The sequence below is a fragment of the Caenorhabditis remanei genome, chromosome IV (genome assembly GCF_010183535.1).
Source record: "Caenorhabditis remanei strain PX506 chromosome IV, whole genome shotgun sequence".
In the NCBI taxonomy this organism is placed as follows: Eukaryota; Metazoa; Nematoda; class Chromadorea; order Rhabditida; family Rhabditidae; genus Caenorhabditis; species Caenorhabditis remanei.
In genome coordinates, this window is record NC_071331.1 from 20546798 (window position 1) to 20561742 (window position 14945).

At 39.1% G+C, this 14945-nt stretch overlaps 1 protein-coding gene across 1 annotated transcript; it reads right to left on the reverse strand.

The window, feature by feature from the left end:
* Positions 1–538: 538 nt before the first annotated feature.
* GCK72_015400 (uncharacterized protein) lies at positions 539–14153 on the reverse strand (the record flags this gene model as incomplete). The annotated part of the gene is made up of 17 exons (XM_053730841.1): positions 539–649; positions 1003–1098; positions 1160–1554; positions 2072–2195; positions 2539–3120; positions 3906–4152; positions 4462–4655; positions 6562–6660; positions 6709–6830; positions 8904–9245; positions 11036–11167; positions 12009–12281; positions 13105–13244; positions 13296–13395; positions 13787–13886; positions 13932–14056; positions 14111–14153. 17 exons carry the CDS (start codon positions 14151–14153, stop codon positions 539–541), a joined length of 3225 nt encoding a protein of 1074 aa, XP_053585613.1.
* Positions 14154–14945: the final 792 nt, after the last annotated feature.

Consider the following 14945-nt stretch of genomic DNA (forward strand, 5'->3'; position numbering starts at 1 on the left):
AACCGAGATATGAGGTTTCTAGGCCACGCACAGGAAATTTACCGTTTTGGACTGATTTTTGAGGAGTTTTTGCTAAAACGAACACTTAAAACACATGAAACAATAGTAATCACAAAAAATTAAAGAATTTTTGAAAAAAAAAAATTTGGACACTTTTTGGACCAATTTTTTGACTTTTTCCAAAACATGCCAATATGGGGCTCAAAATTTTGGAAATTTTCTGCTGATCACGAATATCTCTTTGGTTTTCCTATCTGTGACCTAGGAAACCAGATATGTTTCTAGGCCACGCGGTTTTCAACTTTCGGTTTTTACCTGTTTCCATGGGTTTTTTGCTCAGAAAATTAAGGAAAAGTCAGTTTTTGCGTCCATCAAAGCAATCTGTAAATTAAAATATTCGAAAAAGTAAATCGTTTTTTTTTTAATTATTGATTTTTTAGTTCAATTCGAAAAAAAATTTCAAAAAATGCAATAAAAAAGGCACAAGAAGACGATGCTGTTTTGTGAGAAATAAGAAAGGCAGTCGGGGGGAAAGAGATTAGAAGAAGAGACTGAGCATGATGATGAGAAACATTTGATGATAACAGACTAGACCCGTTCTGATACCTCCAGCCAGCGACTGTGGTAACCCGTCCAAATAGTCGAGAACCTGCAAGAAAAATGATTGAAATCAGTAAAGGGATGACTGGAAATCTATTTCTAATATTCTAAAATGAAATCAAATATAGCAAAAAAGGATTGGTGAAGGCGGGAGTCGAACCCGCGACCCTCGGAACCAAAATCGGGAGCCTTAGCCACTCGGCCACGCTTGCAACAAATTGAAACAAGCCAAAAGGCGTATAGGAGCGCGCGCTTTCTGGTGGCCGACTGCCTCCGGAAAGTAGGTAGACATCAGGTGGCCGAGTGGTCTACGTCGGCAACCCAAAATCCGAGGGTCGCTGGTTCGACACCCACTCCCCGCCAAAACTGTTTTTTATTTTTGATTTTTTGATTTTGACCTACTTTGACTTGTTTTACAGTTGATAACACCAACTGGAAGCGTGGTGATTCGTTTAGCGAGAAGTGGTCAGCTAGCTTCCGTACGTATGGCGAGCAGATCTGGAATTTTTTCAAATTTTTTTATTTATGTTACTTTTGAGAATTTTCAAGACCCTCTTACCTTCTCCGCCCCATCGGAATGCCATTTTGTCCTTGTATGATTGAACATCTCATTTCTACCGTACCACTCGATACGGTAGAGCGCATTTCCTGGCTCCGAGAGCTCGTTCATTGTCACTATTCGACATTGAAGAGATTTCGGGAGAAGTCTCTCGAAAGCGATTTGCATTCGACTGGCTATGTCAGTGGACGCGTCGGATGACGAGAATCCGGCTTTGTCGAGAATTTCTCGAGGGACAGCCTTCCGAATGAGTTCTACATCTTTCTGAGAGTACCCTATTGACATATAGAGACCCGGATACATTTCTGGAGCCTCTTCCGCAAATTCACAGACGAAATTCCCGGTTTCACAGTAGCACGCACCGCGATCTTTGAGGAAGACTCGTTCGCCGAATTCTGAATAGAGAAATGTGATATTTTGTATAATAAATAAAGAAAAAGATGAATAAAGTACAGCTCAAAGCACTGTGAAAATTTCAGCCTAATCCGACAACTCTGGAGCGAGTTATAGCAATAGTTCACTAGAGCGCAATTGCAACATTGGTCAGATTAGACTCAAACTTAACGGAAACACGTCTCAGTTGGTTTCTAGTTCATTCTGAAATTTTCAGCTAGATCCGATAATTTTCTAGCGAGTTATGAAGAAAGTTCAATAGAGCGCGTTTGCAGAAAACATTCTAAAATCGTTCAATTTATTCAGATCGCGCTCAAAATTTTTGTGACAACTTGGTTCAGGCTTCTGAGTCGATTTTCATAAGTTCTCGCCCTTTTTAGGGACCATGATGCAAATGCGCTCCAAGGAACTATCGTTATAACTCGTTCCAATGTTATCTAAATCACTTGAAATTTTGTCAGCGTCATTCTCAAACACTCTAAAACTTATTCCATCAAAAATGTAGTTTTGAAAACTCACCAATAGTAGTCAACGGCGCGTCACAAGTACCATGATCCAGACATGGCACCGGTTCACACGCCAGATGGTCCTCGGATTCGCATTCACACCATGTTGAGCATCGACCCGACCAATCCACGTATTTCTGAAATTCAAGAAATCAGTTTTAAAGCGATTTCAAAGAAAGTTCAATGGAGCGCGGTTGCACTTTTAAACTAAAAGTGCTCCGATCGGGCTAAAATTTGGAGAACATAGCAACAAAATAGTGTTCATGTTACCCTCCAAGTTTCAGCCCGATTGGTTAAACTCCTGATGAGTTATGACAAAAGTGCGGTAGAGCGCGTTTGCTGAAAATTGCTCAGATTGAGCTGAAACTTAGTACACATGTTTTTGAACCGACTTTCAAACCAAATCTCAAATTTCAGCCCAACCAGTCCACTCCCAACCGAGATACACTAAAAATTCAGTGGAGCGCGTTTCCAACTCACTCTCATAATCGCTCCGATATGCGTGAATATCTCTCTTCCATTCGCATCTTTCGTATTACATCCTTCCATTGGGGGCGGGGCATGCGTTGTGAATACTGTAGTCGTGGTGGGTACTGTAGCGGTGGTCGATATCCAAGGGGGCGGAGCTTCCGATGTGATGGGCGGGGTTACTGTAGTTCGGAATTTTGGTTTTTTCGGAGAATCTTGTGACTTCTTAATCATCATTTCCTCTTCCATTTTTTCCATTTTTTCCAAATTCTCTTGTTTTATAATTTTCGATTCCAAATCCACCTGGGCGGTCTCTTTCTTCCCGAAAATTCCGAATAAATCCAGAAAACTTGACTTTTTTGACGTAATCGGGGCTACTGTAGTCGTAGTAGTCGTTGTAGTCTTTGTAGTCCGTGGTACTGTAGTCATTGTGGGTACTGTAGTGGTGGTGGTGGTACGGGGCGCCCGTGTCGTTGTGGTCGTCGTGGTGCGCATTCGTTTCCGATTGTTTTGTGACTGATATGGGCGGTGCGTGGTTTTGGGCGTGGCCATGGGCGGGGCGAAAGTTACGGTAGTGATTTGTTGGTAGTTTATCTGAAAAATTGATATAATGATTGAAGAACTCGCGAAGAAAGCAACAAATCACAAGTTTTCACAAAAGTTCGGTAGAGCGCGTTTACACCACAAGCTTATAATTTTGTCAGGAGAGTCCATAAACCTTAAGGAGCACATGCTAAAAGTTTAGGCTCATTTGGTTTACTTTGAAGGGAGTTATAAGAAAAGTTCGGTAGAGCGCACTTGCGACATTGCACAGATTTGGCTCAAACTTGACAAAAACTCGCTTCAGTTGATTTCTAGCTTGTTCTAAAATTTTTAGCTCGATTCAATCATTTCCTAGTGAGTTATGACAAAAGTTCAGTGGAGCGCACTTGCATAAAATTGCTAAAATCGTTCAAATTACTCAGATCGCGCTCAAAATTTTTGTGACGACCTGGTTCAGGCTTCTAAGTTGATTCTCAGAAGTTCTAACCCATTTTAAGAATCACGATGCAAATGCGCTCCAACGAAATATTGAAATAACTTGCTCCGATCGAGCTGAAATTTCGCACACGTATATTTTGATCTATTTTCTAACGGTACATCAATTTTGAGACAATTCCATCTTGAAAGAAAAAAGTTATGACAAAAGTCCAGTAGAGCGCGTTTGTATTTTCAACCAAATTTTACATTTCTCAACACAGACTTTCTCAAAACACAATTTTTGTTACAGTTTTCAACCTCATTATAATCAAGAAACACTTCTCGTCGATATCTCTGAAATTTTTGATTTTTTTAAACCAAAATTTTGAATTTTTTGATCTACAAAACCTTTGACCTACCGTACTACTAGTCTTCCTACTCGGCTCCTCCTCCTCTTCCATATTTTCTTTCATGGCTCCGCCCACTTCGTCTACAGTACTCTGAACGCGATTCGTGGCGAGACCCGGTTTATTGTATCCCATGATTCTCGAGTATTCAATCATTGCGTTTTCAATGCATGGATTTGTGGGAATCATTGTATTCTGATGGGCGAGACATTGGACGTCAGATAGCTTGCAGAAACAGGGTTGTTCTAGGATGGATGCTCTGAAAATACTGGGTTTAGGTGAAATTTAGGTGAAAATTCGTCAAAAAAATCGTCAAAATTGATCCCAGACCCCTAAAAATGGATCCCACCGCGATTTAAAAGAAAGAAAAAAAGGATTACGGCGGGTGGGGTTCGAACCCACGGGATGGAATTGATCGGGAGACAAAAGCTTTCCCGACTGCGCCATGGGCGACACGGTGGAAAACAGAAGCCAGGGCGTATAGGAGCGCGCGCATTTGTAGGGCTACGAGGAATCTCGTGGAAATCTTGGATTTTCGAAAATTTTTCAATGGAGCGCACTTCCCTACCTAGCCGACAAAATAGTCCTCCTGCAATCATCCAACGAAGTCTTCGTACACTCTCCATTCTTCACTGGACAATGAGCTTGAAGGGCGTGTCGGATATGACGGCAACGGGTGTCTTGATCGCATTTTTGAACGGATTGTGTGCATGTTTGCATAAAACCAGAAGATTTGTAGAGACATTTCGGGTAGATCATTTCCTGAAAAATAATATCTTCCTGGGAAGAGTTTTTTTTGGCTTTTACTCAAAAAATTACTCAAAAACTGCATATTTTTGTGTTTCCAGGCCCTCTAGAACCCCTGAACCCCCCTAGAGCCTTCAGAAAAAGAAGTAAAAAAAGTTTTGACGCTTTTGAGCTCCAAAAGAATTGAACCCCTAACCATTCGATTCAAAAGCTAGCGCGTTAGCCACTCGGCCACGCGCGCACACTTTCGGTAACGACAGCGGGCGTAAAGGTGCGCGCGGCTTCCTTGAGTATCCAGGGAGATTTTCGAAAAATTTTTGAGAAATTTAAAAAATAAAAAATGCGCGTAAGATCAGATGCATTCTGTGCAAACACCAAAAAGTGAATTTTGAATGGTTTTTAACCTGCTTTTCACCGAAAACGGTCTAATTTTCACTAACAAATTCAGTAAAGTACACTTTCCCTCCATTTATTTCCCTCTCCCCCCGTTTTTCTCTCTTTTCTTTTTTCCATTTAGATTGCTTTCGGCGTAAGAATGACAAATGATAGTGAGGTGTGTGTCTGTCTTTTTCGCCCCGTCGTTTCTCTGCAGTCTCCACCAATTTTCTCTACTTTTTGATGAGCTCTAACTCTTTTTCTCGCGCCTTTTTTTGGGGGGGTCCCATCCCTTTTTCTCTTCTTTTTTTCACCCAAAATTGCTTTTTTTCGCCAAAGTTGAGTGAGTCTAGTGAGAGGAGGAGGAGGAGATGCTCCGCGAGCCGAGAAATTGCTTTTTTCCAGAAAAGAAGAAGAAGAAGGCGTGGGCGGGGGCCGAGAAAATGAGAAAAATGAGATGAATGTGCTCAAGTTTCCAAATTTGGCTAATTAGGAGACGGCTAATTGGGCTGTTTGGAAAATATGGATAGGGCTCCTTTGGGAAATAGGTTATTCGAGAAAACATCCGGAATTTGAGTTTTTCAAAGTTTGGGATACCTGGGGATCTATTCAAAATGTTTTAAAAAGAAAGAAAAAGAAATTTCAGCCCAAAAAGTTTCGAACCCCGGTCCGTTGATTCTTGGACAGACTCCTTATCTACTAGGCCACGCGTGCACACCGAAGAAAACTGTAGACGCCGCGCACCTATACGCATTTCGCCACTGTTCCACTTTGTGTTCGTGTGGCCTACTGGCTAACGCTCTCCGTTTTGGTTCTGAGGGTCCGGGGTTCAAAACTTTTTGTGCTCATTTTCTTTTTTCTTCTTTTGCAATGCAAGAAAATCAATTCCCAAGTAATTTCCTGCGAATTTCCGCGCCATTTGACCTCTAAAAATTCCAATTTCCCATGAATTTTTGATTATTTCTCCCTCCCTCAAGAACCTGGAACTTTTTAAAAATGTAATGTTTTCGTTTATCCCTCCCCCATATTGCCTAAAGGGTCTACCAAGAAAAGAGAGGGGTCCATTATTCAAGGAGGAAGGGAATAGGAAACGAAAATTTTATTGCCAGAATTTTACGGGCGCCGCGCCATTTTTATTGCTCTTCTCTTCCTACCCAAGAAGAAAAAAGTCTTCGGGTAAAACGATGGAGGATAGAGTTTTTTATGAGGCATGGAACACTTGGAGAGCGGTTCTTAAGATAGCAGAAAAAAACATGCGAAAAATGAGGTTTTTTTCGTTTTTTCGCGAAAAATAAGCCTAAAAGGCTTAAAATTGGGTGGAACTCGCCCAAAAATAGTTTAAGACACTCCAACAATTATTGGGAACACGATTGTAAAGTTTAACAAAAAAACAAAACAAAAGTTTGTTGGCATGCGAACTCGAACCCTGGTTGTTTTTCTGATAGGTCACTTGTCTACCTCTATTACTCGGCCAGCACTGAACACCGCGATTTTCGAGTTTTTTCGCAATTTTTTTTTTGAATTTCCCGTCAATCCAGAAACATACCTGCTGCGTCAAACAATCCTCGTCCTCCGGTGCACAATGACAGAACATAATCGACTCGACCAACGCAAATGGTACATACATTGAGAACCTTTGGAGACTCTGAAAATCTCAAAAATTCTAGAAAAAAGTCCGACGGAGCGCACTTACCGCCGCACATTCCTCACGCCGACAGCTAGCAGCTGTGGAGCATCGGACACGGAGCTCACCGAGATGCCAACGACATTCGTCGACTGATTCGCAACGACGGATAGCGTCTGGGCAGGAGGATCCTGAAAATTTGCACATTTTTGAACTAGGGAGTTTTGAGAAATGGGATGCAAGCGCGCTCTATGGAGATTTTCTGCAAAAGTTTTTGTTTAGATTTTAGACATTTTTCCCAGAAATCCTAATAGGTTTAGTTAATCTTAGTTATTCTGTAGCCGTGGGAAACTTCGTCAGAATCGTGAGACCCTCTAAATATGTCTAAATATATCAGCAATTATTCAGAATTGAACAGAAAAAGTAGAAATTTAAAATTTTTGAGGTTTCTGCGCAATTTGAAACTCATAGCTTTGTTCCCCAGACTTGGAAAAGAAATCAAAAGAAATTTCAGCCCAAAAAGTTTCGAACCCCGGTACTGAGATTCCTGGACTGACTCGTTATCCACTAGGCTATACATGCACACCAAGGGAAACTGTATCCGCCCGGCCCGACTGGGAGTTATCACCCTCGCGCACCTATACGCCCTCCGCCACTTCTACCACTGTCGACCAGTGTGGCCTAGTGGCTAACATCACCCGTTTTGGTTCTGAGGGTCCGGGGTTCGAAACTTTTTGGGCTCAAACTTTTTTGTATTCTTTTTAAACCATTTTTGATCTATCCCCACCCCTCCTACTCACCCTCATCATCCCCCTGGAATCCAGCCAATACTCTCTTAACACAGAATAATAGGATAATAGTTTTCGAAGCAAAAAGTATCATCTCTTCACATTGTTTAACAGGAAACACGAAGACAACAACATTCAGGAAGAAGGCGAAAGAAGCGAGGGAAGTCTTCTGAAGGTGAAAAAGTGGGCGTGGCCTATGTGCTCTCCGTTAGAGAAAAGTGCGTCAAGGTCTCTGCGTCTCTCTTCTCTCTCTCTTTTTTTTTGCACCTTCTGCCGGAAATCAAGAGTAGTGTGCAGAAAGAAAGGCCCCCGACTTCTTCCATTCAGAAGATGTTCTTCTTTTTTCCCAAAAAAAAAAAAAGAAAAGTAGTGACACCTATTGTTTTTTTTTGTTTCCCTTTTGTCCCCTGTGCCTTTTTGAAGCGAAAAACCAAGGATTATCATGTTTTTTTGGTGGCTCAACTTGTTTTTTTTTACGTTTGGAATGAAGAAAAAAAAAGAAAAAAAGAAAATTGAGGGGGCGCGGAGTCGAACCCCCGACCCCGTGGGTGACAGCCAAAAGTGTAAACCACTAGGTCACTCGAGACACTGAAAAGAAGAGGCAGAGGGCGTATAGATGCGTGGTGGTTTAGGGGGAACTGGAGGGAAAGGGAGATGGTTTTTTTTTCAAAAATTCAAAAAAAAAAAGTTGCTCGTCAGATCTGATACATTGTTCGCAAACACCATATAAACTATTTTCAGTGTTGTTCTCTCAAAAAAACCCTTAAAAAAACTGAGGATTACGGTAGTAAACCCTATAATTTCCATTTTCACGCTTTTCCATTCTCTGCAAGTGGATTGAATCTCAATGATGACTTGATAGGCACTTTAAACGAGAAGTGCCTCACCCGCCATTTATTTTCTCTTTTTTTTGAGATTTTTTGTGTTTTTGGGATGGTTGACTGGGGTTTTTCAAGGAACAGTTATTTTTCACAAATAATTCAATTAATTTCAATCATTTTGAGCAAAAAATTAGCTCAAAATAATGAAAACTGAAGAACTTAGAGAATTTCGAAACTTTTCGAAACTCATAAACTAAAAAACATACCGTAACTTGACCGGTTTACAAAAGTGAGTCTTGGAATTTAATTTTTCAGAATCAGCTTATCAAGGCGGTTCGAATGAGTATAATCATGTCTAGGTTCTGAAAACTTTAATTTTTGGACCAAAAAGTGTCCAAAAATTTAATTTCTCTGAACCTAGTCATGATTATACTCATTTGAAAGCTCTTGATTCACTGATTTTGAAAATGTAATTTTCATCAAGATTGTATCAAATCTGAGTGGGTTACGGTAGTTTTAAGACGTTATGATTTTCGAAAAGTTTCGAAAATCTGTAACTTCTCCAGTTTTCAATACTTTAATCTGGTTCTTGTACCAAAATAAAGCTCAGATCTTGAATTTTCTACCAAAAATATAAAATTTTCAGAAAACTCACTCGCACTAGTCCTCCTCGGCACAAACATGCCGGGTGTCTCTTTCTTCGGTCCGTGATAGTCTTGCCACGTGGATACTGTAGTCGTTGGCGGATCGATGACTGCTTTCAACTTGAAATTATTCTGTTGTCGGTGTGAAGTGTCTCGATGACGTGGCACTTGTCCAGAACTCCACCACGAGGGTACTGTAGTGGTGGGCGGAGTCTGGGGAGGTGGAGGTGGCGGTGGGCGTGTCGTTGTTGTAGTTGTAGTTTTTGTAGTAGGGGATACTGTAGTTGTAGTGGTAGTGGTTGTGGTTGTGGTTGTGGTGGTAGTAGTAGTTGGAACTTCGCGGAGGATTACTTCTGAAAATTTTGAAGGTTTTCGTGGTGGGACCCAATTTTGACCAAAATTTTCATTTTTGAAAACATGCCATGATTATACTCATTCAAACCGCCTTGTTGCGCTGATTTTGGAATTTTTTTTGGTTTTGAATTTGGATAAAAATTGACCGAGATACGGTAGTTTTGGTGTTTTCGTGGTGAGACCCAAATTTAAATATTTTTCAAAGTGGTCAGAATATGGTCATGATTATACTCATTCCAACCGTCTTGTTGCGCTGATTTCAAAAATATAAGTTTCATAGGTCTTGACGCGAAAACGAAAGAGATACGGTAGTTTTAAAAAATTTCAGTTTTTCGAAATATTTCGAAAATCTGTATTATCGAAATAAAAAAGTTCCGACATTTTTTACCGACGCGTGTTTGCGGACTCAATGCAAAATTTAATAATTTAGCACTATGTCCGCAAACACGCGTCGGTAAAAAATGTCGGAACTTTTTTGTCGCGACAATAACTTTTCGAGTTTTTGACTGTGTAAGCCGGTTTTAAGCTTAAAATGTGTGCAATTTCTTGAACTTTTAGTAAAATTTAATGTTAGATTAGATGTAAACCAAGAGACGCAGAGAAACGAGAGTGTCTGACTGCCTGGGTCTCTCCTCCCTCTCATCCAAACTTCTAACAGTCATAACTCTTCAGGATTCAAAGATATTAAAATTTTGTCAACTACAAAAATGATCTACGTGAAATTCTGCTCATTTTATTAGTTGACAATTTTTGATAACGTTAGACGCTTATGAGATAGATGGGTTTGAAAATAAAATTTCAAAAAAAAAACAGAGAAAGAAAATTCATTCACGTGAAAAAGTTTTCAAAAAAAAAGTTTTCTCAAATTCTAAAAATTCTTTTTCCGTGACCCCGCCCACCTCCCCACTACCCCAGTTCACTAAACTCCGCCCACTTTTCGTAATCAATCGATAAATCGATCGATACAAATCAGTTCTCTCTTTTTTCTCGTCTCTTAACTGTATCCTATTCGTTTTTCAATTCGATGTGATGTGTTTCGACGTAGAATTTCGAGTTTAACCAATAAAAAGTGAGTTGTTATCAATAGAGCGCACTTTTCCCTAATTTGATCTACCACTCTCTTTTCAGTTAGTGGATAATCATCTCAAACAAAAAGCTATTATGGATGAATATAAATGAATATACGATCACAAATGCTTAAGATTACTTGATCTTGTACGATGCAATCAATAAAATAGTTTTTATTTCAAGAAATTGTGTTTTTGAGGAGGAATTTCAGATTTTCGATACGAGACCCAATTTTGATCAAAGTTTTCAAAATTTTCAATACATGTCATGATTATACTCATCAGAACCGCCCTGTTGCGCTGATTTCAAAAACATTTTTGATTTCAAATTTCGATAAAAATTGACCGAGATACGATAGTTTTTGTGTTTTCGTGGTGAGACCCAAATTTTCAAAATTTTTAAAACTTAAGCAATGTATGGCATGATTATACTCATTCGAACCGTCTGAGTGAGCTGATTTCAAAAATATAAGTTTCATGAGAATTGTCACGAAAATTAGAGAGATACGGTGGTAATAAGGGTTTCGAAATGTTTCGAAAATCTGTAATTTTTGGAGTTTTACATTTTTTCACAAAGTTTTTAGGTACAAATGTGTGAAATTTATCGAATATTCAGAAACAATTAAATTAAATTGAGATTCTCGAGAATTTCAGATTTTCAGCCTCAAATTACCTATTTTTATGTTACAATGCAAATTCTTATCTGAAAATGCTCAACTCACCTGACTTTTCTCGATTCTCGTATCTTCTCTGATATTGTTCACTCATCATCCGTTGCTCATTCTCACGGTCTTCTCGATTCTTCTGCGCCAACGTCATTAGAACGGGAAATTGACCGGATTTTGAGATTTCGTCTGGAAAAATCAGAGAAAAGTTAAGTGAATTAATTTTTTCAAGGTTTTTCAAATGATTCCGATTATTTTAAGCTATAAACCAGCTGAATCGGTAAGAAATGAAGAAAGTTACAGATTTTCGAAACTTTTCGAAACTTAGAAACCATTAAACCTAACGTAACTCGGTCAGTTTGTTTTGAAATTTTACAAAAATTCTATTTTCAGAATCAAGAAGTCAAGAGCTTTCAAATGAGTATAATCATGCCTAGATTTGAAAATTTTGAATTTTTACTGATTTTCAGACATTTTCAGACAAAATATACCATTATTAGTGATTTTAGATTTTTTCTTGGAAATTTAATGCATTTCACACATTTCCACTCGGAAATCAAAGCTAAATGCCTGAAACTGATAAAGTTATGGATTTTCGAAACTTTTCGAAAATTCCTCAATTATAAAACTACCGTAACCCACGCAGATTCAATACAATATGAGTGAAACTTGTATTTTCAGAATCAGCAAAACAAGAGCTTTCGAATGAGTATAATCATGACTAGGTTCTGAAAACTTTGATTTTTGGACCAAAAAGGGTCCAAAACTTGAAAATTTTCAAATTTTTCTGAACCAAGTCATGATTATACTCATTTGAAAGCTCTTGTTTTGCTGATTCTGAAAATATAAGTTTCATGATGTTTTCTTCAAAACTGATCGGGTTACTGTAGTGTTTGTAATTTTCTGATTTTCCGATTTTCGAAAAGTTTCGAAAATCTGTAACTTTGTTGATTTTCAATAGGTATGTGTGATTTTTGGCTTGAAATGTGGGGAATCATCAGAACTTTCTGTGAAAAATTCAATAACTCACAAATACACTTGTTATAATTGGTATGCAGTCGAATCCAATGACAATCCGATGAATTCGATGAGGCACACTGACAATCGCCCAGACCACTCCAAGTCAGTCCCTCGAATGACTGCCAACAGATCTCTCTATCCGCCATTCGACACTGATTATCCTGATCCACGTCACAATTTTTTCGGAACATTGACCACAGTTGGGCACAAGAGACATGTTTCAGACAGACTTGGTAGAGAGCTGCGTCACACGTTTTTTGGAGAATTGTCGATTTTGTGAGGTCTGGAATAATTTTTAGTTGGAATGATTGGATTCTGCTGAACTAGAGCTTTCAGAAAAGTATAATCATGATGGAGTTTAAAAAACTTGAAAATTTTGGGTCTTATCACGAAAACTGGCTGGGTTACGGTAGCAAATGCCTTGAATGAGCGAATAACTATTTTTCACATGTTATTCATAAAATTCTACACAACTTGCGTCAAAAACCAACTTTCTAGGATAAAAATTGAGAGAGTTACGGATTTTCGAAAATTTTCGAAAATCTTGGAAATACACATTCCACTGTAACTCTTTCAGATTCTTTCTGACTTTACTGATTTTTGTTTATTCAAATTTGGCGCGCCAAGACGGTTTAAATGAGTATAATCATGACTAGATTCTAAAAACTTTAAAATTTTTCAAGTTTTTGGACCTTTTTTGTCCGAAAATTACAGTTTTCAGAACCTAGTCATGATTATACTCATTTGAAAGCTCTTGATTTGCTCATTCTGAAAATGTTTCTTTAATTGAGATTGTTTCAAATCTGAGTGGGATACGGTAGTTTTAAGATGGAAGGATTTTCGAAAAGTTTCGAAAATCTATAATTTTATCATTTCCAGACATTTAGATTTGGTTTTTGAGAGGAAATGTGTAAAATGTAATGAATTTTCTGGGAAAAAATCGGAAAACGCTATTAATAATGTATTTTGTCTGAAAATGTCGGAAAAAATGGAAAATTTTCAAACCTAGTGATGATTATACTCATTTGAAAGCTCTCGTTCTATTGCATTCGAATATCCACATTTCAAATAATAAAAATCATATTTCAGCCAATTACAACCCATACCACCACTCAGTTGTCGCTTCCACTGATGTATCTGATCAGCCACCGGTGTCCTCGTAGTTCTCCGTTTTTCACCACCATTCGAATAAGGCGGACTATGGAAATTCTGTGAAGACCGACTTGTCTCGATTTGCAGGATTTTTCTAAAATTTTTGAATAAAAGTTGTGTGCAAATGCGCTCCAATCGGACTCACCGATTGTTCACTTTGATCTCCTCTCCAATATCCTTCATCTTTCGCTCACAAGGGTGATTCCAGATGACTTGACGAAAAAAATCGCATTCTTGGGAGAATCCTAAATGAAATAATTATTTAGATTTAGTTAAGACTGCGGAAATCCGGTAAAACGGAATATTCGAGGTGTTCGCAAGTTCCCTATCAACTTATTCAGGTTTCATAAAGAAAGAAAACAATTTTGAGCCCAAAAAGTTTCGAACCCGGGTAGGTAGATTACTGGACTGACTCGTTAGCCACTAGACCATGTGGGCAGTCCGAGAAAGTCCACTCGCCGGCGCGCTCTTATACGCCCTGCAGCGCCTTTTCTTGTGTTGCGCACTTGGCCGAGTGGATAACAACTCTGTTTTTGGTTCAGACACTCCCTGGTTCGATTCTTTTTGGGCACAAACTTTTTTGTTTTTCTTTTTATTCATTCTTAAAGACATCCAGACTCCTCTAGACACCCATACCTACCGATTGCTTCATAACATGTACATGTTTTCGTCGGAAAACTGGCACGTATCCGATGTAAATGGTAGACACAGTCTGATGGTGACGTTCCGGAGCATACTGTAATTTGCTTGGGTTACTGTAGCGTCCACTAAAATGAATTACCACCATACCATTCAATTCATAACCACACGTCGTCTGAAACCGTTTCAAATGCTGATTACACGTGTCATTTCGTAGGCATATCGATCGATAATGGAGGCAACTGTCGTATGAGGTTACGGTAGGTTCTGAAAAGTGGGGTACTGTAAGCAGAGGTGGGCGGAGTCAAGTTTTGGACCTACCAAATAATAAATATAGTAGTAAAATCAGGAGAAACGGTGACATGAGAGCTCATAGATGTTGTTGGAGCTCGTTTTCTGAAAAAAATTGGGGTTCGAGAAGGAAAATAGCGACACAGGGGAAAATAAGAGTTTTTCAATGAAAAGTGATCTGAAAATGACTGAAAATTGTCTGGAATTGGTTAAAATCGACTGAAATCCACATTTCGGTGTTTGCGGAGTGTGCACAAGACTTTACGCGCAACTTTGAAATTTTAAAAGTTTATAGGGTCTTAGAATGTTTCGGGGGTGTTTTCAAAGAGGTTGGACCAAAAAATAATGAAAATTGGGGTTTTCTGAAGAAATGCCTGCAGGAAACAGTCAAAACTACAATTTTGGGTGATTTTTCTCGATTTTCACACCCTAGAATTATTGAAAATCACTCTAACACGGCCCGACAGTCACCAGAAATCAGTTAAAAGTCATGAAAAAGGAAGCAAAAAGAAAAATAAGTGAGGTGGGAATCGAACCTGCGACCCATTTTTCCAAAAGCAGAGTTGTTAGCCAGTCGGCCATCTGTTCAACATATTGTAGAGGTTGGCAGGGCGTACAGAAGCGCGCGCTTTCGGGTGATTTTCATGGTGTTGGGATGGCGTGGCCTAGTGGGTAAGGCTCCAGATTTTGAAAATTGGGTACCAGGGTTCAATTCTTTTGGCGGCTCAAACTTTTTTTTTTCTTTTTAAACCAATTCTAGCAAGTTTAGGATGCAAAAAACCCCAAAAACCAAGAAAAGAAGCAAGAATCGACACCAAAAAATGAGGAAAAGTGGGCGGAGCCGTGAGCTCTATCCCTCCGGGAC